Source organism: Balaenoptera acutorostrata, chromosome 8 (genome assembly GCF_949987535.1).
Source record: "Balaenoptera acutorostrata chromosome 8, mBalAcu1.1, whole genome shotgun sequence".
NCBI classification, from domain to species: Eukaryota; Metazoa; Chordata; class Mammalia; order Artiodactyla; family Balaenopteridae; genus Balaenoptera; species Balaenoptera acutorostrata.
The window spans coordinates 92470309-92494367 of record NC_080071.1 but is presented as its reverse complement, the minus strand read 5'-3'; the positions used below and the strand labels follow the sequence as shown (position 1 = coordinate 92494367).

At 50.2% G+C, this 24059-nt stretch overlaps 1 protein-coding gene across 3 annotated transcripts; it reads right to left on the bottom strand.

Moving 5' to 3' along the window:
* Positions 1-1051: 1051 nt before the first annotated feature.
* Positions 1052-21981, bottom strand: ASB1 (ankyrin repeat and SOCS box containing 1). Of its 3 annotated transcripts, none has more exons than XM_057551188.1 (5): positions 21857-21981; positions 17881-18022; positions 15510-15812; positions 8138-8523; positions 1052-6947 (listed from the first exon to the last, which is right to left on the bottom strand). In XM_057551188.1, exons 1-5 carry the CDS (start codon positions 21894-21896, stop codon positions 6742-6744), a joined length of 1077 nt encoding a protein of 358 aa, XP_057407171.1. In that variant the 5' UTR covers positions 21897-21981; the 3' UTR covers positions 1052-6741. The 3 variants fall into 3 exon arrangements, with proteins under 3 accessions (XP_057407171.1, XP_057407170.1, XP_057407172.1); XM_057551187.1 differs by lacking the exon at positions 21857-21981 and adding an exon at positions 20150-21003 and having other exon boundaries at positions 17881-18027; XM_057551189.1 differs by lacking the exon at positions 21857-21981 and adding an exon at positions 20107-20141 and having other exon boundaries at positions 17881-18027.
* Between the last annotated feature and the right edge of the window lie 2078 nt (positions 21982-24059).

Here is a 24059-nt window from a genome sequence, read left to right as displayed (position 1 = left end):
CCAAAGCTATTTTGATTCCTGATACTTTGTATGTGTCCTGTTTATCCGCTCCAGAAGTTATAGAATCTTTTCTCCCCAGCATTCTGAAATTCCACAGTGATGTGCTGTGGCTGGTCACCAGCCGCGGTCAGTACTTGGCCAGTCCTTGTAATTTGGAAACATAGCCTTCCTTCTCAGAATTTTCTTGAATTATTTACTGGACTCCACTGTTAGAAGTGTGTGATTTTCTTTGGCCACATTCAGTACTGGTATCTTTAGGTGTTTCCTTTTAGGCTGGTGAGATCTCTCAAGAAGTCTCTTTCTCCTTTATTTCCTGCCTGGAGGATACAGCCTGTTTCCTGAGCTGAGGATTTTACATACTGAAGGCCGATGTCTCGCCTCCCTCAGTCTCCCGCCGGGCTGGGGCAGGAACAACTGCCCAGCTGTGTGGAGTGGAGAGTTGTAACGGCTTCTGAAACGGGCCTTCAGCCAGCCCTCCTGCTTTCACTCTTTCACATCCACTTCTAGAGGCACCTGGAACTGCCAATCCCAGAGCCTCTGGGAGCTTTGCAATAAAATCAGATTCTCAGATGCTCTCAATTCTTTTTTACAACGTTGTCTCCTCGGGTATTTCTAAGTCAGTTACCATTCATCTATTTTCTTGAGAGGTTCCAAAATTTTGTTGCTATTTATAGTCATCCTAGTGGATTTATGCCTTTTTAAAAAATTAAAATTCCCTGTAATTTCAATGGGATTTCAGGAAGGAGCTATGGTAAACGGCCACATCGAGCTGTAAGAAGTCTGGGAAATGAAGACCTATTCAGAGAATTCAAGTCTCCAGCTAGAACTGTGGGTCTGTTATCACAGATGGAGACAATGAAGGAAAACCAGCAATCTCTGCCACACAGATAGATGCAGCTGGTTTTGAGGTAGACTGAAAGTGAGGCCATCTTTCAGTAGAGCAGAAGTGTACACATGGGGGTAGGGGGTAGGGGGTAGGGGGGCGGGAATCAGTGTGAGGAACAAGGAAAATATCCGAAACAGCAAACAGAGAGACATGCCAGGGAGTCACTGAGAGATGAATAAATGCTTTATTTAGTTCATTCATTCCCAAAGCTTCACACCTCACCCTCCCACTTTCAAACTAAGTCACAAAGAACAGGGGCCCGCAGCCTCCACGACCTCCCCGCCCGACAGAGCACTGTAGGGACGGTGTCACCTGACTGAAAGCCACGCGTTACGGACACTTTTAGGGGTGCACTCTGCAAACTAGAAACCCCACCACGTAAAGCAGGCTCACCCATCAGTTTAAACCTGTGCAGCATTTTGGGTGCCTCCCTAGAGCGCCGGGGTCCCTGAGCGCAGTTAAAACTCCTGTGTTACATAAGCCCTTCTCTGCGAATCATTAGAAACTCTCCAGAGAGCCAGCTGCTTCTACCTGAAGTTCATATACAAAGATTTCACATGGTCAGTTCTTCTATCCAATGAGATAAACAGTCCACAAAATTAAGGCATCTGGGGGGAATTAAAGGGGAATAAAGCATTTACTAAAGTTACAATAACATATCAAAGATGTCCATTGTATTTCTGAAAGCTCTTAACCAGGCACAAGTGCAAAGAATAGTCATGGTCCCAGCTGCTGCGGGCAAGCACACAGTCATTACCAAAGGAGGAAGGAGAAACTGAGGGCTGATGGTCAGCATTCCCCGTGTGCAGGCACACGGGCCCCAGTGCGTGTCACACCTCACGTGCTCGACACCAAACAGAAGCAGCGGGAGCTGTGCAAACACCGCAGGGCGGAGCAGGGGCACTGCCGGCTAAATCACAGCAGCAAACTGATGTTATACACACAGGAGAGCCTTGCTCACAAATACCACACTAAACTGCACGTATGCACACGCATACATCACTTGGGAGATATCTGAAATCCAAGCGACTTTAAAAAGAAAAGCTCCCCGTGCATTCCAGACACTGAGCAATTACAAGTTAAGGCAACAGAAATCACCCTTCCCCACGCCTCGCTTCTCCATCGGACTGTCTTCCTAGAATTCATAGCATATATTCCACACATCACTGCACTTCAAACTCTGCACGTCCCCCCCGTGGAATTCTCCTAGGACGTAATCCCACTAACCACTCATGTGTGTACATCAGTTATTTTATTCCACATCAAGAGAGTCAGGTTGGGGGCGGGGAATGGAGGGAAGTGAGGCATAAGCGAGCGAGGGAGAGAGAGGTCATGTGGCCAAATGAGGCACTTCCAGGAGGGAGAGCCAAGCTGGCGGGGAAGCCAGACCACTCGGGACTGGCCGCTGAGTGGCAGGCGGCTGAGAGGGGCACAAGCAGAAGCCGGCAGCCCCGGCGCCAGAAGGCCCACCACCAGCACCGTCGCCATCGCTCGGGGGTGCCTCAGGTGCGCAGGCCTGAGGTCAGGGGCAGCCTCGCTGACGAGGCCACGCGAACCTCCCGGGAGTGTCCCTCAGGGGATTCGGGAGGCCAGAGGCCCATCACCCCAGGGACGTTGCTCTGCCGTGGGCAGGACACAAGCACGCACTTCCTAACAGCTCACACAGTGACCTCAGAGCTTGTTCTTGGACTACCAGGCAGAGCAGACGCTGGTCTCTCCCTCCACCACGTACAGGCCGTTTCAAGACTCCAAGAGAAATTCCTCGGCATGTAAACATACACTGTAGCGAGACTGCGGGTCCCCGACGCTGGATTTCAGAGACAGGCAAACTCAAAAAGAAATTCTGTGCTTCGACAAAAGGGCAGCCAACATTTTATTCTGCAACCAGGAGCATTTTAAAATAAAAATATCGCCCTCTAGTATCACCTTCATTACATAAGAGGACATTTTGTCACCCAAATTAGGAAGGACGTAATCTCAGAATAAAAGACAACCCTTTAAGTTGAATGAACTTGACTTCCTATATTATTTAACATGTGTCCTTGTACTTCCGACCTGCACAGGAGGCCTATGCCGTGGGCGCCGTGACTCTTGCTGCCCCCTGGGGCACAAGCCCAGCCGACCACCAAGATCACAGGCTGTCCCAGCACCATCATGAGAAGAGGGACCATGCTCACAAGGACAGCAGTGTACACGTCACAGGGATGGCTTAAGTGCGAAGTGCTTTCACGTACATTCCCTCACGTGTCCTGCCAAAAGCTCCGTGGGAAAGGCACGGCCAGACCCGGCCCGTGTAAGAGAGCAGCCTCTCTGGGAACAGGACCTGCTCAAGGCCAGGCAGGAGGCAGCAAGCACAGGAGAGCGCTTCTCTCTAGGGCAGATTTTCCTTTGCTCAGCCTGACCTTGGCTGCGTGTTCCTCTCTTTCTATTTATGCGTGAACCTTTTATTTGAAGAATCAATTCATGGAAGCAAGAGGAAACAATTAAAATGATGGCCCTCAGGCCTGATAACAGAAACATATTCAACATCAGGAACCTGCTAATTGTCCTTTCTTTTTTTAAAACTACCTGTTTAACAACAAGTGCATGTTGACTACAACTTATCAAATGTCAAAAGAGACCATCAAAAACTAAGCACCACTGCCTTAAACCCTTTTCTGGAACAAGGTAGGGCATAAATAAGTAAATAAATACATAAATAGCGTAAGTAATACGAAAAGGCACGGATATGTATGACACTGATGGGCTCTGGAAGTACACGCAGCAACGCCACCCAGGACGCCACAGCTGAGCCCTCAGAGGTTCTCAGAGGCGTCAGCGCTGCCTCCACCACACCCCGCACCCCCCCCCCCGCCCCCCGCCTGTCCGCTGCAGCCAAGGCCCAGGCACAGGACTCCGTTCAGCGGCCGGCAGGCGCCCCAGCAGGGGCAACAGCAGGACACTCCCGGGACCAGGCTGGGGGGACCTCGGGTCCATCATGCCCCTCCCGGCGGAGGGCTCTGGGGCTGCAGCTTCATCAAGTACCACCACGTTTCCTGGCCGTGTGGGACTGGTGCCCCAGGGCTTAGAAACATGATTTTATAAAGTGCTCTGATGGAGACAGTTACTCTTGCCTATGCTGTATCCTATCCCTGCCAACAAAAGAAAAAGGGAGCTTTAGCAAAGCGTCACTCAAAACAAGCAGGAATGGCGTTAAGTAGCGATCTACGTTACGTGCAGATTCAGGTTTGGCAGCTGTGAAATGTCAAACTAGAGCCTGAACCTCAAAGTTGCTGGGATTGTGAACAAAGCTCTAAAGGGTGGCTGCACAAAGAGAAAGCCAACCTGTCTCTGCAAAGGAAGAGCTGAGGCCCTGGCCCCTGCGGACCGGCCCTGAGCACAGCATGCTCGGGGGCCCCACTCCCAGCTCAACCTCTCCCCAGTCCCACTGCCTCCCCGGCCAGCTCTGGGCCAGGCCCAACAATGAGCGGCGACTCAGTCCACTCCTTCCAGAGAGACCCCAGAAAAACGGTTCCATCCCCCCGAAACAAGCCCTGCGCTCACTTCACCTGCAAAAGGAGGCTGACGCCCGCTCCGCTGGTGCAGCCCCAGGGTCGCACCGGCATGGCTGGGACCCCCGCACTGGCAGCATTCCCAGATGCTGCTCTCCAGAAGGTCTGAGAACAGAGCCACCCTCCTACCCGGGGCCGGGCTGGGGAGGCTCTGTCCCTAACAGACCCCTGCAGAAAACACCCAGCAGGGCGAACCCAGAGTGGCCTGCGAGCCTGCAGCACGGCTCAGCCGCAGGGAACCCTAGCCATAGGGCAGCTGCAAGAGCTTAAAAGTCAGGGGAGCTAACCACTCCTGATACTCCTCTCTCAGCCCGACCCAGGAGGCGACAAGCCAGTGCTGACACACCCCCAGCGACACGAAGCCCCCTCCAGTGGCCCAGTCCACCGCTGGGTGGCTCGAGCTTCCATACAACCCTTCCCTAAACGCAGGCAGAGCCCCAGCTCCCCACAGCTCCTGGCCCAGCCGCAGCCCAGCTGTGGTGTGCTCCCACCACAAGGGCCACAGGAGCACAGCTGATCCCCGGCCTGGGCTGAAGCCCGGCAGCGCTTGGCTCCAGCTGCAAAGGACCACATCGGTCACCCACCCACCGCAGCGCCTCTCCTCTCGGGAAGCCTCTCCTGACTGCCAGCTCTGAACGCGACCAGCCAAGCGGGCTCCCCGTCCTGAGGGGCAGCACACAGCCCGGTCTCAGGCCTCAGAAGCCATCCAACGCTTACGCCTCGGCCACAGCTTGTAATGAGGTGAAGCTTCCAGCGGCTACGTCATCCCCCCCAAATCATCGATGACTGTTCTCCCCTCAGACCTCATACGTGCACATACAGGCCAGCCTGGCTTTCCAACACACCGTCCATCCGTGACACAGGAGGTGGGGTTCAGAATTCCATCCTCGAGCCACGGAAGACAAGGACCAGACACTGCCTGTCTGGTCGGTGAAGACACATAATGACGCTAATAATTAAATAAACCCCTATCATTAGTTCGACTGTTACAAATTAGATTTCTCTTATTGCAGAAAATCCAAACACAGATTTGAAATCTGCCTGTTTCTAAACACTTCTAAAGGTCAGAATCACCATGGATCCACACAATGGCCCTGAGGCCTCAAATTACCAGATGTGATTTCCCTGGAAACAGCAGCACCTGGATGCTCTAGAGAGGCAGCCGCTGGCCCACCTGTGCCGACACGGCCGCACACCTGGCCGCGCAGCCCACGTGTGAGAGTGAGCCCTGCCCACAGCCGAGCCGCCCGTCAGGTGACAAGCCAGCTCATTCCTCTCACTTCTCACCACCCCCAGCAGGCCAGGGGAAGACCTCTGACCTCACTGCTATCCCCTTTCTACGGTTCTAGGAGCAACTACCAAGACATTAGGTCCAAAAAAGTGAAGATCAATCAACCAAACACCAGATGTTTTGTCCACTGAACACAAAGCAACTGAAAGCTTAGAACCATCCAGAAGATGACTCAAGTTTCCACTTTCCGGTACGTGCAGGGACTAGAAAACAGCGCCACAGGCATCTTCTTCTTTTAGAACTGGCAGTGAATGCTGTTGGACGGTCCTTGGTCCGAATGTAGGCAGTCAATTACTGGCTATTTCAGCGTTGGCCTCCTAAAATCAATCAACTGTCTGGAAGCTCCCCAAAGTGAAATGGCAGAGAACTCATGAGACCTGTTGGCGTGATGCTAGGCACAGGTAGGTATCGGAACAGGTGCAGCACTGCAGAACTCTGAGCGTTACCTAAAGAGGCTGTGAACAAATGCAGGTATTGACTCTGAGGCAGTAAAGCCAAACCATGTGGCCAGGAAACCATCCTTGAATGAAGACAATTAATATGACGCCTCCGCCACAAGGAGAGAACAGTGAAGCGGCAAGGAAAGGGGGTGCGTATGATAAATGTCACACGTCTACCCCAGGAGCAGGGAAAACAAACTAGTAAGTTCAGGAACTGCATCTCTGTACTTTTATACCAAGACTCCTTTTCATTTCGCGTTAATCAAGCTATCAAGTTGAGAGGCAAACGCAGAAGCACAGTTCTGGAAAGTGCTAGTTCTCCCTACTGGGGATGTTAGCAGGCCTCCAAACTCAGCCTGAACTTGCTCACATTTCAAGGCCCATTTCATTTATTTCCAAAACAGAGATACTGAGGAAGAACAAAATTAAGTTTGGTATGAGACTGTCGGCTGATACCGACCTAAGGACTGTCCGACACCCCAGGCACCTGAGATGGAATACAATCCATGAGAACAAGGCTGAGTCCGCTTCACCAGCAGCCAGGTGGGATTTAGTCAGCAGCACAGGACGCGGTCACAGGGGCAAGAATCGGTGTCGACTTGCTCTGCAGATTGCTTCCTCCTCGCTGCAGTCAACCACTGCTCGTGAATTCTGCTCATAAAGTAGAAACTTTTTTATGGGGTCTGGCAGAGGCAGCGAGGGAATCAGATGGAGTCGGTGTTTGCCAAGCGCTCTTCTCACGGCCACGCGGCACAGATTCAGCAAGGTCCTGGGGACACCTGGAACGCGTGGGAAGAAAGGGAGAGACAGAGAGAGAGAGGTTAAATGCCTCTCCTAACCCTACAGACCAGAGGCTGGCTGTGAGGACAAGCGGAACCGCGCCAATGCTGGCTGCCGCTTCCCACCTCCGGAGGAGAGCAGGCTCTGGTGAGAAAGGTCCTGTCAGCTGCTCAACTCTGCGGAATTCCCTAGACAGAGGAACAGAGCTGACCACTGCAAGCCCCAGCAGCTGTGAGAAACTGCCCTCTGCCCTCTGTCGGTCTCTGCTCTTGGTCCCTCCCAGAAGCTCCACGGGGGTCTGAAGGGGACGGGCCGAGCAACACAGGAGGAGGGCAGGCTGACAATTTTGCTCTGGGTCAAAAAAGCCTCGCCGTGTCTCTGCCTGTGAGACAGGCATGAACACAGGGAGCCCGACTCGTCAGGGTGGCCCCGGCTGGCCAGCAAGCCACTCTTTCGGGGAAGGCTCAACAGCAGCACGTTTTAATGACTGGTTTACGGAAAGCCAGTAACAAGAACACAACAAACAAAAGTTCTGCGAGAGGTAAGGGACTGGGGAACAGGTGGTCACTCAGATGCCCTCAAGACCCAGACGGGAAAGGGGCAGGGTGTGGGCAGGTCAGAGGGCGCACAGGGTCAACTTCTGAGTCCTGGAGAGAGAACGACAAGAAGGACCAAGCCACGGATCGGCTGCAAACTCCCTGACCATCAACTTAATTCACTGGCAAAATCCTTCTTCATGAATAAGCAAACTGTAGACCTTATTCTAACAAAAATCATCCTTAGCACGCAATGCAGAACAGTGGTATTTGAGTGGAACTGAAGAAGGGGAAGTGAGGCTCCCTAGAGAAGGAAGGGCTTGTAATTTGTTGTAAAGCAAACACTTAAAAGCCGTACACACACCAGTGAAAGAATCTGGGACCACAAAGCAGGGCAAAGGGGTAAAGAGAACATAATTCTAGGAACTCTGAGAACATGCACTTTGATAGATTTCTTGGTATTAAATCTTAGTGTCTGGGAATTTAAAAAGAGAAGACCAATGTGGAAGACCATTCTAGAAAATTCCTAGTCCTCACTGAAGGTTTTGACGAAGTGCGTAGTTGGAGGCGGTTTTTTTTGTAAATTGCTACAACTTGGTTCATTCAACTGCCTTAAAGAGCCTGCCAGTCAGAGTTCAACTAAGGCCACTTACTTCGGGCCTCTTTAAAGACCTGCAGAGCCTCAGGGTCCACCTTCCTTCTGCCTCTCGACTCTGGGCCCGAGGACTCCCACCGCACCAGGCTCAGGTTGGCCCCGAACTCCACAAGCAGGCTGACGAAGGCCGCCTCGCAGCCGTGGCGCAGCACGGCGTCCATGACGCAGCCGGGGGAGCCCCTGGAGAGGCCCTGCGTATTGACAGGACCGTTGCAGTTGAAGTCCGGGTTTGCCCCAGCCTGCAGGAGCAGCTTGAAGCACTGGAGGTTGTGGTAGGCGGCGCTGATGTACAGGGGGCAGACCACCAAGGAGGTGAGCCGCCGGGAGAAAGGGGGCTGGACGTCAGGGGTCAGGTGGTGGTTGACATCGACGTCGGCCCCGTACCTGCAGGGTAGACACACGGACAGTGAGACCTCACAGCGGGCCAACCGCAGCCAACGCATCTCCACGGCACCCGGTGGAGCCGGGCCCGAACTCCAGGAGCACTGGGAGCACCGGAGAGGCCCCCAGTCACAGTGGTCCCGTGACCACCAGCAGGCACCACGGCAGTTAGGAACCTTGGAATCCACTCACACAAAACAACTCGTAAGGGAGTTCTTCCAAACCTTTGAAGATCCAACAATCTCATGGCTATTTTAACTGTTTCAAAGCAAAGAAAAAGAAGGAAAGCTTCCAAATTCAGCTTATGAAATTAACAAAACAACAATCTCCAAACCTGACAAAGGCCACACCATAAAGAAAAACCACCAACTAACGCACTTAGGAATATCAACTTAACAATCTCCAATAAAACGTTAGCAAGGAGAATCTAAAAACATTAAGAAAGCAACATACGATGACCTCATGGGGGTTATTCCAGGGGCAGTTCTTAAATTAGAAACTCTATTAACATAATCCATCATATTCATAGAACTAAGGGGAAAATCCATGATTATCTCCATAGATGCAAAAAAAAAGGCATATAACAAAACTCAACACTTAAGCATGTTTGAAAATACTTAATAAAAAAGAAAGTAACGGATATTTCTTTAACATGATCAAACATATTTCCTCAACCCAGAAGTCAGCCCCTCGCCCAGCAGGGAAACACAAGCAGCAGCTCTGCCAGGAACAAGACACACAGTCCCACTTTCTAGCCCACTAGTTTTAAAGACTTTTTTTTTTTTTTTTTTAAGTACTAGTGCAATTAGACAAGAGAAAGCAATTAGCTGACTAAAATTGGAAAGGAAGAGGTAAAACTTTCCCTATTTACAGAGGATATAACCGTCTGGAAAGCCTTAAATAATTAATGAAAATGCAGTTAACAAGCAATGAGAGAATTTATTAAAGTAGCAAGTTTTAACCAACAGCCTTCTATATACAAACAAAAACAAGTTGAAAGATAAAATGAAAAAGACCTCATTTCTGATAGCAAAATAAATTTTAAAGTGAGATTTCTAAGCATAAACTTAACAGTATATGTCCAAAATTTGCATGAGGAAAATTATAAAATACTACTGCAAGTCACATAAGTAGACCTAAGGAAATATAAAGACATACCATAGTCTTAGATAAGAAGACTCAATATCATTAAGATGTCATTTTCCCTAAGTTTATTATATAAATGAAAATACCCTCCCCAGAACTAAGTAAGTTGACTATAAATGTAAATACATAAAAATAACATCCCTGGAGTTACATAAGTTGATTATAAAGTTGATTTGGAAGATCAGGAAAAGATATAAAAACAAAGCTTTTTTAACATAAGTAAAGTAAAACAATAAGTGACAAATTGGGGGAAATGTTACAAAGGGTTGACATCCTTAATATATAAAGACCTTCTAAAAGGAAAAGATCAACAGCTCTATAGATAAATGAGCCAGAGATGGATACAGACATGTGCCAACAGCTCTCAACCAGATGAAAAGATGCTCAGCCTCACTCATAACAGAAATGCAAATTAAAACTACTCGGAGACACCACTTCTCACCTATCAGATTGGGAAAAATCCAACAACTTATTGACGGAGCTTTAAAGAAAAAGGAAGTCTTATTCATCGCTGGGGGCCAGGCATAATGGAGCAATCCCTGTAGAGGGAAATCTGGTGATAGCTGGCAAACTTACCTATGCATGTACCCTCTGACTCACCAATCACAACTCCTGCAATCTAGTCCCAAGACACATTTGCAAACCTCTGAAAAGATGCATACACAAGGCAATTCATTAAAACAGTACCCGTAATAGCCAAAGGCAGGAAACGAGCCACAGGTTCGTCAAGAGGGACTGGCCCGTGCACAGAAAGGAGCACTGTACCATCTGAAAAGGAATGAGGAGCAGTGCTAGGGACTGCCCTGCAGTGACCTCCAGGACACCCTGATAAGTGAGAAAAGCAGGACGATGAACGTGAAGTACGCTACTGTTTATCCTGGGGAGGAGGCTGCAACACCAATGTGTACATGACACACACCTAGACACATACACATATCTGCCTATTTTTTAATGATGGAAGGATAAACCACAAAACCTTTTAAATGGTCATCTATAGGGCAGGGGTGAAGCAGATGAGGATAGAAGCTAGACTGCTTTTAATATACTTTGTTTTATAGATTTGACTTTGGAACCATGTAAATACATACTGTAAAAAATTAAACAGTGGGGCTTCCCTGGTGGCACAGTGGTTGAGAATCTGCCTGCCAATGCAGGCGACACGGGTTTGAGCCCTGGTCTGGGAAGATCCCGCATGCCGTGGAGCAACTAAGCCCGTGAGCCACAACTACTGAGCCTGCGCGTCTGGAGCCTGTGCTCCACAACAAGAGAGGCCGCGATAGCGAGGGGCCCGCGCACCGCGATGAAGAGTGGCCCCCGCTTGCCACAACTAGAGAAAGCCCTCGCACAGAAACGAAGACCCAACACAGCCAAAAATAAATTAAAAAAAAAATTAAACAGCAATCCTTGAAAATTGCAAGCAAAAAGAAATACTTTAACCCAACCGTGTACCCAGTTGCGCCCTCATGTCCTGCCCGCCAGGGTGGCTCTTCTTTTCAGGCACCCTGAACACCCAGAGCAGCCAGACCGTTCCCAGCATCAGATTCACCGAGAAGGACCTCGGGCAGGAAGCACAGCGAGGCAGCCTCGCGCAGCCGCCAGAGGTGGGGGCACTCACGACGGTCCCCGAGCTGACCCGCATGGCTGCCAGGAGCCCTCCTCTCCTGACTCCCAGAGACAGCCCAGATGTGCGGATGCATCTCACACAGGCCGATGCAGGGGCCGCCTGACCCGGAAGCCTCCTTCTCCACCAGAGCCAGTCTCTAAACGACTCTACAGGCAGAGCCTTCAGGATCCCCTCAGGGGACCTGCCCTCGTCCTTGCACCCAAGGACGCCCAAATACATGGCTTTCTATGGGGCATTTAGGGTTCGCCCAGGCCAAGCACTAACTACCAACTGGGTCATTTTACACTAAGCGGGGGCCGCTGACTACAGCAGGGAGGGTGGCCTGCTCAAGCTGTTGGAGTCCTGGCCGCGTGAAGAGGGTGCCTGCTAAGGAGGCTGCCTTGCAAGGGTGCGAGAGCCCACAGCGGGTGAGGAGGCATGTGTGGGAGGGGCAGCAGCGCAGGAGACTGGTTCAGTACGGGGGATTGGCAAAATAAGCCAACATGTTAAAGATAAGGGAACCAGGTCTCTCAGTGTTGCAGAAGAATAATAAATCTGGAAAGGGAGAAAAGTAGGCTGGACCCTGTGGTGCTGGATTGGATTAGAGGCATCAGGGTGAACTCTTTAACTGTCAACGTATAACAGATACAGAAACGTAGACAGAAACATTTTAAGTAACCTTAGCTCTGTCCAGTAGGAGAGCCTGAAAACAGTGACACCCCATAAGCAATAAGCACTCCTAGTGTCCACATCTTGGCTTTTAAACAGCATTCGCCACGAAAAGAAACCAGGATTCCTTGGAGAAATGACTAATTCCAGGGATGAATCAGGCAAAGTACACAAGAGCCTAGAATAATTGTAACTCCACAGGAAACCATGAGTCTAACATAAATAAATGAATAAATTAAAAATCTGATGAGGAATAGGATATATACATGGTTCCAAAGTACCTAGCCACAAAAATACTTTTTAATTACAGAGGGAAAAAGAGGAGCTTTACAATGGAAAAAGCTGGCAGACACCACCTTAATCCAAAGATGAAAGTGAACATCAGCAGTATTGGGACCAACGGAAAGCATGTGCAACCTGAGAGGATGTAATGAGAAGAGCACAGCCTCACTTCTGTGAGACTGCTGCCCAAAAGGCGTTACCCAACTCTACCGTGAGTAAACATCAGACAGCCAGCACCTGTGTACTTGAGCTTCCATTGCCCCAGACGGTCCTGCAATGCCTCACAAATTTTGTCATCACATATTTCATCTGAATTAGGAAATGACAAAACGTAGGAAGTAATGATGATGGGGCCTGACATGCAGGGGTCCAGGGCGGAGGGAAGAGCATCGTTTTCCATGCCTTAATAAAAATAGCTGGCCAACACTCACAGCCAGCAATCACGGTTTATCACCCGTCTCTTCAGCACCATTCCAAGCATCCAAAGGAACTTCCCCCTAGAAGTGACACTGCTGCCTGTCAGCAGCACAGAGCTGAGGAAGAGAAAAGACAGCGCACAGACCAATGAGCTCACGTGACGACCTGCTCCCCACTGATGCCGTGCAGCACCATCAGCCACTACAATGCAACTATCACCCAGTGTCCTCCAAGACACCCTAGGAGTGACAAGAGAGACGTTCTAAAACACGCACCAAACCAAGCAGAAACCGGTATTTCATTTCATACACTCAACAATTAAGAGAACTAGATTTCAAGCAGTGATATTGTTTTTCCTCCTTATTCTTACAGATATGTCTTCTAGAATGTTTGTAATTTTGGGCAATACGACAATCTGGTATTAGCTGAGCTGTGGCAAAGACAGTCATTCATCCACTCATAAAAATATACTGGATGGGATCCAGTTAATTTTAATCCTGAATATTTTCCAAAATTCCCCTACTGCTTTTAATATCACTGGCAAGGAACCACCAGGACGACTCAATAAATCAGTATAACTTTTGCACATACAGAAATACCACTCCTTTACCTTTTTTAAAAAACATCAGCAATATATATCAAGGGAAATGAGAAGTAACAAAATGGAAGTTACTTGCAGAGGGACACCAAATCACAACAGTGACAGAAGAGAGCCCTGCTTATGAGGGACAATGACACAGGGAAGGCAGGAGTTGTGTTTAGATTGTATTATCTGTTCAGTAACTTAACCCCATTTTCCAAAAGTCAATTATCTGGTAATTTAGAATCCGGAAAACTTTTCAATAGAATAATATATGCTCTTGGTACCTCACTGTAAAAGTAATGTCCTGTGCTCCAGCGGGGCAGCAAAATGTCTTAATAACGTTTCCTCAAGAAGGGCACCTGTAAATATATCTGAAAGTCAAGTCTGCAGTTAATTCAAAGCAGTTGTGCATCATGAATTGACTGAAATGCCCTATGGGATTTCTGGAACCAAGATGAAATTTCATGGATTGATCCTACTGAAAAACATTTCCAAATTAATGACTTACATTCTCCAAGATGCAAAGATACGGGACTGAGGTGGTTTAGATTATCAGGCTAGAAATCCTTCAAAAGAAGGGGAAAAAAGCATCATCACATCTTTATCACCCTCCAGTATAACCACCATATCACCCTCAATTGTCTTTCCAAAAGTCAATTCCATAGCCATTTAATATATAAATCCTTTTGATATAATAAATATATTCTCAGTACCTAATTTAAAAAACCATGTCCTGCACTGGGCGAGGGGGACGCCAGGTCCCTGCTCCTCAGAACACCCCCAATGCAGCCCGTAACAATGCTGTAAACCTCTCCTGTAATACTTTCCCACACCGACAACCGGCTACCTGAACTGCACTCAGTCCAGCCACAGAACAAACAGCCTCCAGAGCCGGGGGGGTGGCGGGGGCTGCTGGGCAGGGAAGCATCTTTGGTAGAAAGAAGTCACTGGAGACATGAGACTGAAAATGCAATCTGGCTCAAACTTTTAAAAAGGTAACCGTTAGTACAATTAAAATAAGAGCAGAAACCGTCTAAAACCACAGAAAGGGAAAGCAAAGAAAACACAGATCATGGAAAAAAGATATAAAATAAAGGTACAGTTAAGACACAGAAAGACAACAGTAATAGACCTAACATCAGCTATGGTAACAATGTTAACTGTATTAAAAAACAAAGAATCCCTTTATCCTACAAAAGCTTCTTGCTTTTCACCCCATTTTGCAGTTCTCAGAGACTATCCACTTCCTGAAGTGTGAAATAAAAGTTCATTTGCATCACCTAAAAAAATAAAAGAATCCCAGACAGTCAAACAGTAAAAGTGAGCTCACAAAGAATTACTTAAACCCACTAAGATTAAAACTAAAAGTTACAGAATGCTACATAAATGAGCCCTCAATGAAGCCAATGGTTTCCTTTTGTTTTGATAAAGGGCACAATCCATAAGCAAGAACTTTCATGAGCCCGATGAGCATCAAAATATGGTAAAGCAAAATTATTAGAAATACAAGGGGAAACTGACAAATCACAACAGTAATTACAGACCAATAGACTTCTCTGAATGTGGGGCAGATCCAATGGTTAAGGATGTAAAAAAAAAAGAGAGAGGGAGTCTGAATAACATAACTGAGGCTGTCATCTTGTACTATACAAATAAAACCCTGTGGTTATATACTTTGTTACAAGTATCCATAACAACGTAGCTGGATATTAAAAAAAAATTTTTAAAAAGCCCAAAGAATCTTCAAAATGGAAATTATATGATCTGTGTTATCTGAGCACAATACAATAAAACTGGAAGTTCACAAAAGTTTTTATTAAAACTTTCTCCTCCATAACTATAAGAACAAAGAGGAAATCAACTTCGATTATACTGATTCAAAAAATGAGAACAAGCTTAGCAGACACAGCCAAAGCTATAGGCAAAGGTAAATTAATAACCTTGAAAGTTTACATTATTAATCAAGAAAAAAATGAATAAGCATGCAACTCAAAAAGTTAGGGAAAAAATTAAGTAAAATTAAGGAAAATGGGAAAAAATAAAGATAAAAATAGAAATTAATCAGTAAGTAAAAAAAATAAGAAAACTGATAAAGCTAAGAAGCAGCTCTTTAGAAAGACTAACAAAACAGACAAATCCTCTAACAAGTCTAATTGGAGAGAGAGAGAAAGAAAAGGCAAATACAGAACACAAGAAATGAGCATGGGGCTGCGAGAACCTGCCGACGCAGCCACGCTCCCCGTGGCGGCCATCGCAGGGCAATGGGGGCCCAGCCCCTGTGGTACTGACCTGATGAGGGCCTTCAGGATGTCTGCCCTGCCCACCCGGGAGGCATGGTAGACAGGGGTGCTGCGGTGGTGCCGGCTTCCATTGGGGTCGGCGCCGGCTTCCAGAAGGATCTGGGCGCTCTCCAGGTGCCCGTTCACCACGGCCACGTACAGGGCCGTCTGTCCCTTCACGTCCACCAGGTCCACCTCAGCCCCCTTCCGGATCAGGAAGTCCACGCAGTTCCCGTGGCCGGCGGTGGCCGCGATGCGCAGTGGCGTGCAGGGCAGCCAGCCACAGCACCACACTGACTTCTCGTTGATGCGGCTGAGAGAGAGCACAGGGAGGCAGGCTGCGAGGGGCGCTGGGAGACCGGCCAGCCGCCCTACCTCCTCTCGGGCGGGACCCGGAGACGGGGAGCAGGAGGGCAGCCTTCGCTTTAATGATGCTTCCAGGTGCCCTGCTTCATGAAATGCTTTCATATACCCACCCTGCTGGGTCCATGCCTGAGGCAAGACAGGCAATAAATTAAGAGCCCAGTTCTACAGATGAGGAAATGCGAGGCGCAGGTAAGACTGTTGAGCACTAGAGCTAAGATCTCCAGTTTCCTGACTTGTGGTCCAAAGCTCTTTGCTCCACAAAGGGGAGAAGGGCCTGCCCGGGAGGCAGCGCAGGATGGAGGACAGCATACCTGCTCGGGACCTGGCTCAGGGCCCCGAGGCCCCTCTTCACCAGCTACCACCTGTGAAGGCCTGAGGCTGGACCGTTCTCTGGGCCTCGGTATCCTCACCGGGGCTAGGTGACCACTGTGGTCCCTCTACCTCTGACACAGCACAAATGACAGCCTGCACGAATCACCACACTCCTGGCCAGCAGCAGCAGAGGGAAACCGTCCAGGCTCAGCCCTCATTGCAAGTGACACTCAGACCAAGACTCCCCATCAAGGGATGCCAGGGTCATGCGGTGCACGAACCCATCACGTCACCAACTGAGGCTCTTCACCGCAAGCTCCCAGCGCAGCTCTGAACGAAGCTGAGGAATACAGATCACTAAGGCAGTGACCCAGAGACATGCAGCAGGTCAGGGTTCCTCCCTCAGCTGCTTACAGCTTCCACTAGCCAAGGAGGCCAAGCAACGCTCCAAGGACTCATCACCAAAGTACACAGCAATAGAAAAATATCGTCGAGAAATCAGAGATTCACTGAACCCGAGTGAAAGACAGAAAAACGGTACTTGAAGAAGCAATATGAACATACTTGGTCTATTTTAGTAGCTTAACTCTACTTTATTCTACTGTTATATCTGCAAATTTAAGGTTTTCTTTGGACTTGAGTCATTCATGTTAAATATTCATGTGCAATCCACCTAATTTCTCTTTATGACGATCCTTTCTGGCAATTTGGAGCTTTTTTATTTTTAACACGAATATCTGTTCTAAAGAAATAATGCTAAGACATTAGAAGGGAAACAAGAAAGAAACTTATTCTTGTATTGTTAGAAATCCTTCTCTTGGGAACTGTCCACGAAAAGTGGTATAAGTTTCAGTATCAATACACAGGCATTTCTTCTATCAACTCACTGCCATCCTAGCCCTGAAGGGGAAACAGAAACACAGAAAGAGCCTGAAGGAGTTTCTGGTTGCAGGTTGAGTTTCAAGTCTACTTGAGACTCGAATCTTAGACACACGGAGACCAGGCAGAGTCTCTGTGCTCCCCGGGTGTCTCGAGTGGGGAAAAGTAACAGCAAGACTCCGATGCCATGAGGGGCTTGAGCCGGTCTGGAGGAGCTAGCAGGATGTGGCAAGGCAACAGGCAGGGCGCTACCAACAAAAGGAGCATGTCCCTGGGTAATGAGACAGCTGGCCAGAGGCTGAGCCCCAGGCCCTGGAGGCAGATGACTGAGGCCCTGAGAAGCCAGAGGAGAGCGCATCAGGAACGCTGTACAGGTTTGGTCCATCAGGAAGTCCGGACCCAAAGGGGGATAACGATGCAATAATTAAGGGAGGAGAATTTATGCATGCGCCTTAGGATGAAGAGCCAGAAGAGACTCGCAAGGGAGCAGGGCCGCTGTTGAAGACAGTAATGACGCTGTCGTCAAGGGTAACGTCAGGGAAGCTGACGCCCAGAGAGCACCAGAAGTTGCTGGAAAATATAAAGGTCAGTGACAGAACTGGACTTGAACTCAGGTCTCTCTGCCCTCGCCATCAGGGTGTCGCCTGCAAGTCTGACCACGCTTCCGGCAGTCCCCTTTTCCCATCCTCCGAAAGTGGAAATGCTCAGGGTCTCCACCTGCAAATCGGAGACCGCCGTGCCCCCCTCACAGCCCCCGAGCCTTAGCTTCGTGCAGACCCACAGGCCAAGCCCTGGGCAGCCCCCGGGCGGTCAGCCGCGCTCACCTCCGGTAGCTCTCCTCCTGCAGCAGGCTCCGGAGGGTCTGGAGGTCCCCCACGTAGGCTGCATCGTGGAGCCTCGTGTCCTCACAGTGCTCCAGCGGGTGGTCACAAAACTGCTCCCTCAGCCACTCCTTCAGATTCGGACCTGCACTGAAGAGAGGGGCGCCTGTCAGCTCAGGGAAGCCTTGCCAGCGCCAACCGTGAGGGGCCGCCCTCGGCCGCCAGCCCTGCCTCTCCCCCACACGGGTGCTCTCCAACTCTCAAGAACACATCATTCCCCTGCTCCAGAAACTCCCAGAGCCAGAAAAATGTAGAAAGTTTCCCTTAATGAAGCTAGCGCACTCCTGACACCAAACCTGGTAAGGTTTTAAAACTTTGATGGGGTGGGCGATAATAAGCCAAAACTCCTTAAGGATAGAGAAGATCCTAAATAAAATATTAACAAAGTGAAATTTAAAATATGTATCAAAAAAGTCACCATAAAATTACTCTAATTTATTCCAAGAATGTCTTAGTATTGGTAAAAACCATATAATCAGCTGCTACGTTACAAAAGGACACCTGACTTTGGCAAAACTCAATAGCCAGAAAAACACTGCTGCTTGTAACCTAAATGACTCTGTCATGTGATCTGGGCAATGGCCTCGCCACGCGGGAGTCCCTGTGAGTGACACATCTGACGGTAACCTAAGATGGGTGTACTTTTCTGAATATAAGCTGCACCGCAGTAAAAAGGAAAAATTTTAAATACATGCATACAAATAGAAAGCCAGCCCTATATAATGAAGATAGAAAACAGAAAAACAACAAAGACTAGAATAAATGGTGAAAACCATACCATGTACTTGAGTGAGCGTCAATGCTAGGAAAATTTTAAGTGATACCAAATAAATTAAGAGGTTTAACAAATCTCTTTGGGGTTTTTATATGAGATGTGACAAAAATCTTCTAGAAGTTTATTTGGAAATAAAAATAAGAATCACTTTTTGTTTTTTTTAGTATGTATGAGAAGAGATCTACCCTACTAGATAATAGAAATTATCTCTCATCAGAATAAAAAGATAAATAAATCAAACAATCAACTGCTCAGAAAAGAGCTTAGTATAAAAAACTTGGTATGTGAGAAATGGGCAACAAAATCAGTGAGGAATGGGAGGAGTAGTTGCTATAAACTGAATGTCTGCGTCCCCCAAAATGTCCTGCCAAATAATATGCTGGGAGTCCTAACCCCCAAGGTGATTAGTAAGAGGTAGGACCTTTAGTAGGTAGAACCTTTAGGTCATGAGGGTGGAGCCCTCATGAATGGGATTAGTGCCCTTATAAAAGAGACCCTGGAGAGTTCCCTCATCCCCTCCACCATGTGAGGACACAGTGAGAAGACAGCCGCCTAGGAACCAGGAAGCAGGCCCTCACCAGACATCAAATCTGCCAGTGCCTTAGTCTTGGACTTTCCAACCACAGAGCTGTGAGAAATAAATTTCTGTTGTTTATAAGCCATCCAGTCTATTCTGTTATTACATCCTGAATGGACTAGAACAAGTACCACTGATCACTGAACAATGCAGGCTTCATCTGCAGGGGTCACTTATATGTAGATATTTTCAACAGTAAATAGCACAATACTGCACGATCTGTGGTTGGTTGAATCCACAGATGCCTAGGAACCTCAGATGCAGAGGACCGACTATAAGTTATATGCAGATCAACCCCCAAGTTGTTCAATAGTCAACTGTAGTCAACAAATTTGTACAATTAGATACCTACAGCTGAGCCTTGAATAGCATGGTCTGAACTATGTGGGTCCACTCACACATGGATTTTTCTCACTAAATACATACTACACTACACAATCCACAGTTGGCTGAATTCTTAGATGCAGAACCTCGAACATGGAGGGCCAACTATAAAGTTTTACGAGGATTTTTGACTGTGCAGGCGTTTGGCAACCCCTACCCCCTGTGTTGTCAAGGGTCAACTGTAACTGAGTTCTTCACCTCACACTGGAGCCCAAAATATCTCTAGATAATTAAGAGCTTTATAAACATAACTGCACAGACAGGGGCATAAGGAAAGAGCATGAACTTAGACAGCCTTCATTCAAGTCCCCACCATGCCAGCTGTCCTAGTGTGTGACTACGCACAGTTTAAAGCACGCCCTGCCACAGGTGGACTCTCTCCAATGCCGAAGTTGCTTTTTATATTCAAATCAAATCTCTTTTGAGTACCTACTGTATACAAGGCTGGGCCATAGTACAACAGGGGTGATGCGTACGTTTCCTTACACTCCAGGATTTGATAGTTCAATGGCAGAGGTAAGACACAAAGGCCACAGGCAGGTGGGCAGAGCAGCGAGGGTTCACAAACGCATGGGTCACTCGAGCTCATGCCACAGCCAGACCTGCAGGAGATCAACAGGCAGGCATCAAGGACCCCTTGGGCCCCTGTGCCAATCCTCCTTCGGTAGCTATCCTCCACTGTAGTTATCCCACGGTTTCACTCCACAGGCTGAAAAAGTTAAAAGTAGGGGTAAGATTCAGAAGGTGTAAGGAGACTGACAAACTTCTAAGTTCTCCTCTAGGCCTCCCTTTGCTGGCCTCTTTTTGACCCACTACCTGCCCAGCTCAACACAGCCTCCTCTTCCCCAGCTCCAGCTCCAAGATAACTTTAAGTTTGCACTTTTCTGATCAGCTTCTCCAATGACAACACAATTACTCGACACAGCACTTCGGCTTTACCTGTGGCCCCTCTACTCCCAGGCCTGCAACACACTAAACAGTAAAACAGCACCGCCTGGATACTGACAAGAGTGCCTCTGTGTAAGGCAGAGCCAGTCTTCCTGCCACAGGACTCTTCTCCACACTGGGAAGCAGCTGTCAGTCCTCTTCCCCCAAGTGAACACCTCTCAGTCCATCCCACACTCTCACATGAAGTGATGTCCCAGACCCTAAGGTCCTGGCTGTCCCTGGGGTCAAAGTCAATACCAACCAAAGCCCAGGACGGAAGAGGCTTTGTTTGTATTTTTATTCACTGCAGTATCCCCAGCCCCAGCCAGATCCAGCCAATAGCAGGTCCTCAATAAACCGTTTGTTGGATGAATGAATGGAGGGAGGGAGGGGAGGGATGAAAGGCACTACTTGCACCCGTCTCCAAATCAACATTACATCTTAAATTTTGGCACATTTAAGAGTAATAAGCTCCTTAGTTTATTACTAACTAATAAATTCTTTGGAGGGTTCTCTCTCCACAGACACAGATGAGCGTGTAAAGTCCAGAGCACATAGAAGCACTTGGTACCCGAGACAACAGACAAGGAGGGAACCTCCCCCCACCCCCGACCCCGCAGGTTAAGAGGAAGCCTCTCCCGAAGGCGAGCAAACGCACTTCCCCGCAAATCCACATTTGTTTGGCAGGAATATTTCAAGGTGGAGACCCTCAGTCAGATGACTATTTTGGGCACGGGCCTTTCTAGCCGCCTAAACCAAACTATGGCCCGGCTGCCTCCTCTGCCGGTGGGCAAGGGCCCCTGGACCTGCTGTGTCACTGACAGCTCGCTGGGGGTGGCGTTATCGCTGTCCCTGGCCTGTGCGGGGAGGGGGGCGGTTGTTGACGGGGGCCGATGCCAGGCTGGAGAGAAGGCACCCGCCCCCCCGGGGGCTGACCTCTGGGGGCTCTCCCGACCGCTGCGCTCAGAGCTGGAGAATGACCCACGTTCTCTCCTTACAGTTGGGGTCTCATCCAGCCCTAGAGGCCAGCCGGCTGGCAGTTACGGTGCAAGCTCCACAGGAGGGGAAGTCGGCGCGAGGGCTGCTCTCGCGAAGCCGGGCAGCCGGGCACCCCGCGAGCCGCGCTTACCGACCCCCGGCTGCGGGGCGCGGCTCCGTGGGCCCCGGCCGGCCGCGGGCCAACACGCAGGGCCCCGGCCCGGGCAGCCGCCCCGGCCCCCCGCCGCCCCGCGGCCCGGCGGCCGCGCGCACGTTACCTGCGGGCCCAGGTCCGGCCCGCCCGCCGCCCTCCGCCATGGGTGCCGGCCTTCGGCCCGTCGGCTGCCCGCCTCCCCGCGGCCCCCGCCCGGAGCGCCCCCCGCAGACCGGAAGCAGCGCGACCGCGACCACTTCCGGCGCCTCGGGCTGTGGGCCGCGTCGGGGGCGCGGCTTCCGGCGGACGCGCGCCTCCCTCGGAGGCTTCTGGCGCCTCTAGCAGGGCGCCAGGGCCTCCACCTCCCGCTTCGCTCCGGATGTGAGGACGGACGAGCGCCGGTGGCGGGCGCGCGCTGTCGGAGACGCGTGCTCGGGGGCGCGGGCTGTCGGGGGCGCGGGCTGTCGGGGGCGCGCGCCGTCGGGCCCCACAGGGGCTGTGTTTCTCCACAGAAGCAGAGGAGTCTGGGAAAACACGCTCACCTGGGGGACGGAGCTAATTTGCATGTTCTGGGAACTCTGGTTGGTCGGGCCCGCCCCCGCCCCCACGGAAAGGGCGAGGCCTTCTGCCGGGCGGGTGTGGGCGGGGCCGCGGGAGGTTCGGGCCGGGGTTTGAATCCCACCCGAGCCGGGCTGCTGGGGCGTCCCCTGGGAGTGCCGGCTAAAGGAGGCCTGCGGCGGGCAGCGATGGCTCAGCGCCAGTGTGTCCCCGCGCGCTCAGCCGGGGGCCGGGAGCAGCCCCGGGAGAGCGTGGACGTGAAGGTGGGGGACTTCCAGCTCTGTTCCTTGCAACAGATTCAGTTGGAGGGGCACGGCACGGCTGGGCATGTATTACTGTGGCATTAGATGAATGCCCCCCCGAAGTTCCTTCCATGAAGTCAGGGATCATGTCTATCAAATTACTATAACCCAGTGCCTGACACAAAGCGTTTATTGAATAAATTAGTGAACAAAGGAATAACTTTTCTTGCCCACTCGCTTATTAAAATAATGTCGGACCATGTGTACTGAGTTTTGGTTTGTCAGCATGGATTCCTTAGGCTCCTTCCACGCTCCCCGCCGGTGGGGAGAAGGGTTCTGCGGGAGGAGGAGGAGGAAGTCTCCAGCAGGCGGGCGGGGAGGGGGGACTGAGGACAGGTGAAGAGCGGGTTCCGAGTTTTACAGGTGGAGAAAAGGAGCTCCAGCAGGGGACCGATGCGTGTGAGGCTGGAGACCCCCCAACAAGCGTGCGTGTGACCCGCGGGCCCGGCCTGGCGTAGGCGGAGCCACGCGGAGGGGATCCGCACCCCCAGGAGGAGCGCTCAAGTGCAGTGGGTGGTACCACCTGGGCAGCAGGCCCTGCAGGGGTGTCTGTTGGGGAAGGGAGCTTCCTGCAGCTCTGTTTGGGCTTGATAACAGCGGAGACCACCACTGGCAGGAAAGCCAGGAGCGACGTGCCCTCCAGGGAGCCAGGGGCTTGCCGTGCCCACTGGCCCTCCACCAGACCTGCACCTCGGGGACACCTGGGAGCTTGAGAAACTCAGAAGCCTGGACCACCCAGGTGTCCATCGGCGATGAATGGGTGGGTAAACAGTGTAGTCTACCCATGCGGTGGGATGTCATTCAGCCTTAAAAGGGAAGGAAATTCTAACACATATGACAGCATGCGTGAACCTTAAGGACATCAAGCTGAGTGAAAGAAGCCAGTCACCAAAAGGCGAATACTGTTTGATTCCACTCGTGAGTTTCCTAGAGAAGTCAAAGCCATAGAGACAGAAAGTAGACGGTGGTGCCAGGGGCTGGGGGAGGGGGAGCGGGAAGCTGTTTAATGGGCCTGGAGTTTCAGTTTGCGAGGATGATAAAGTTGTGGAGATCGGCTGGTTGCACAACAGTGTGAATGTACTCACTACAGAACTGTGCCCTGAAGGTTAAAATGGTAAAGTGTATTATGTATATCTTACCACAGTTATTTAAAAAAAAAAAAAAAGCAAGCCTGATGCCACCCCACCCCAGAGATCCTGGTGCAGGCGATCTAGGATGTGGCCTGGGCGTCAGGATTTTTGAGGCTCCCAGGTGATTCGAATGCAGCCAAGCTGAGACACCTGCCCCAGCCAGCTTCAGCTGCACTGTCCCCCGTCCCAATATCAGGGGCTTTGCATCCAGAGGTTAAGTGGCTTGAGCAGGGTGTCGCTCCCTGCCATTACCCTGGGGATCCCGTCTGTTCTCGAGAAAGACCTGAGGCCCCACTGGGTCAGCGGTATCCCACCCCTCCTCCTAACTGCCCGCTGG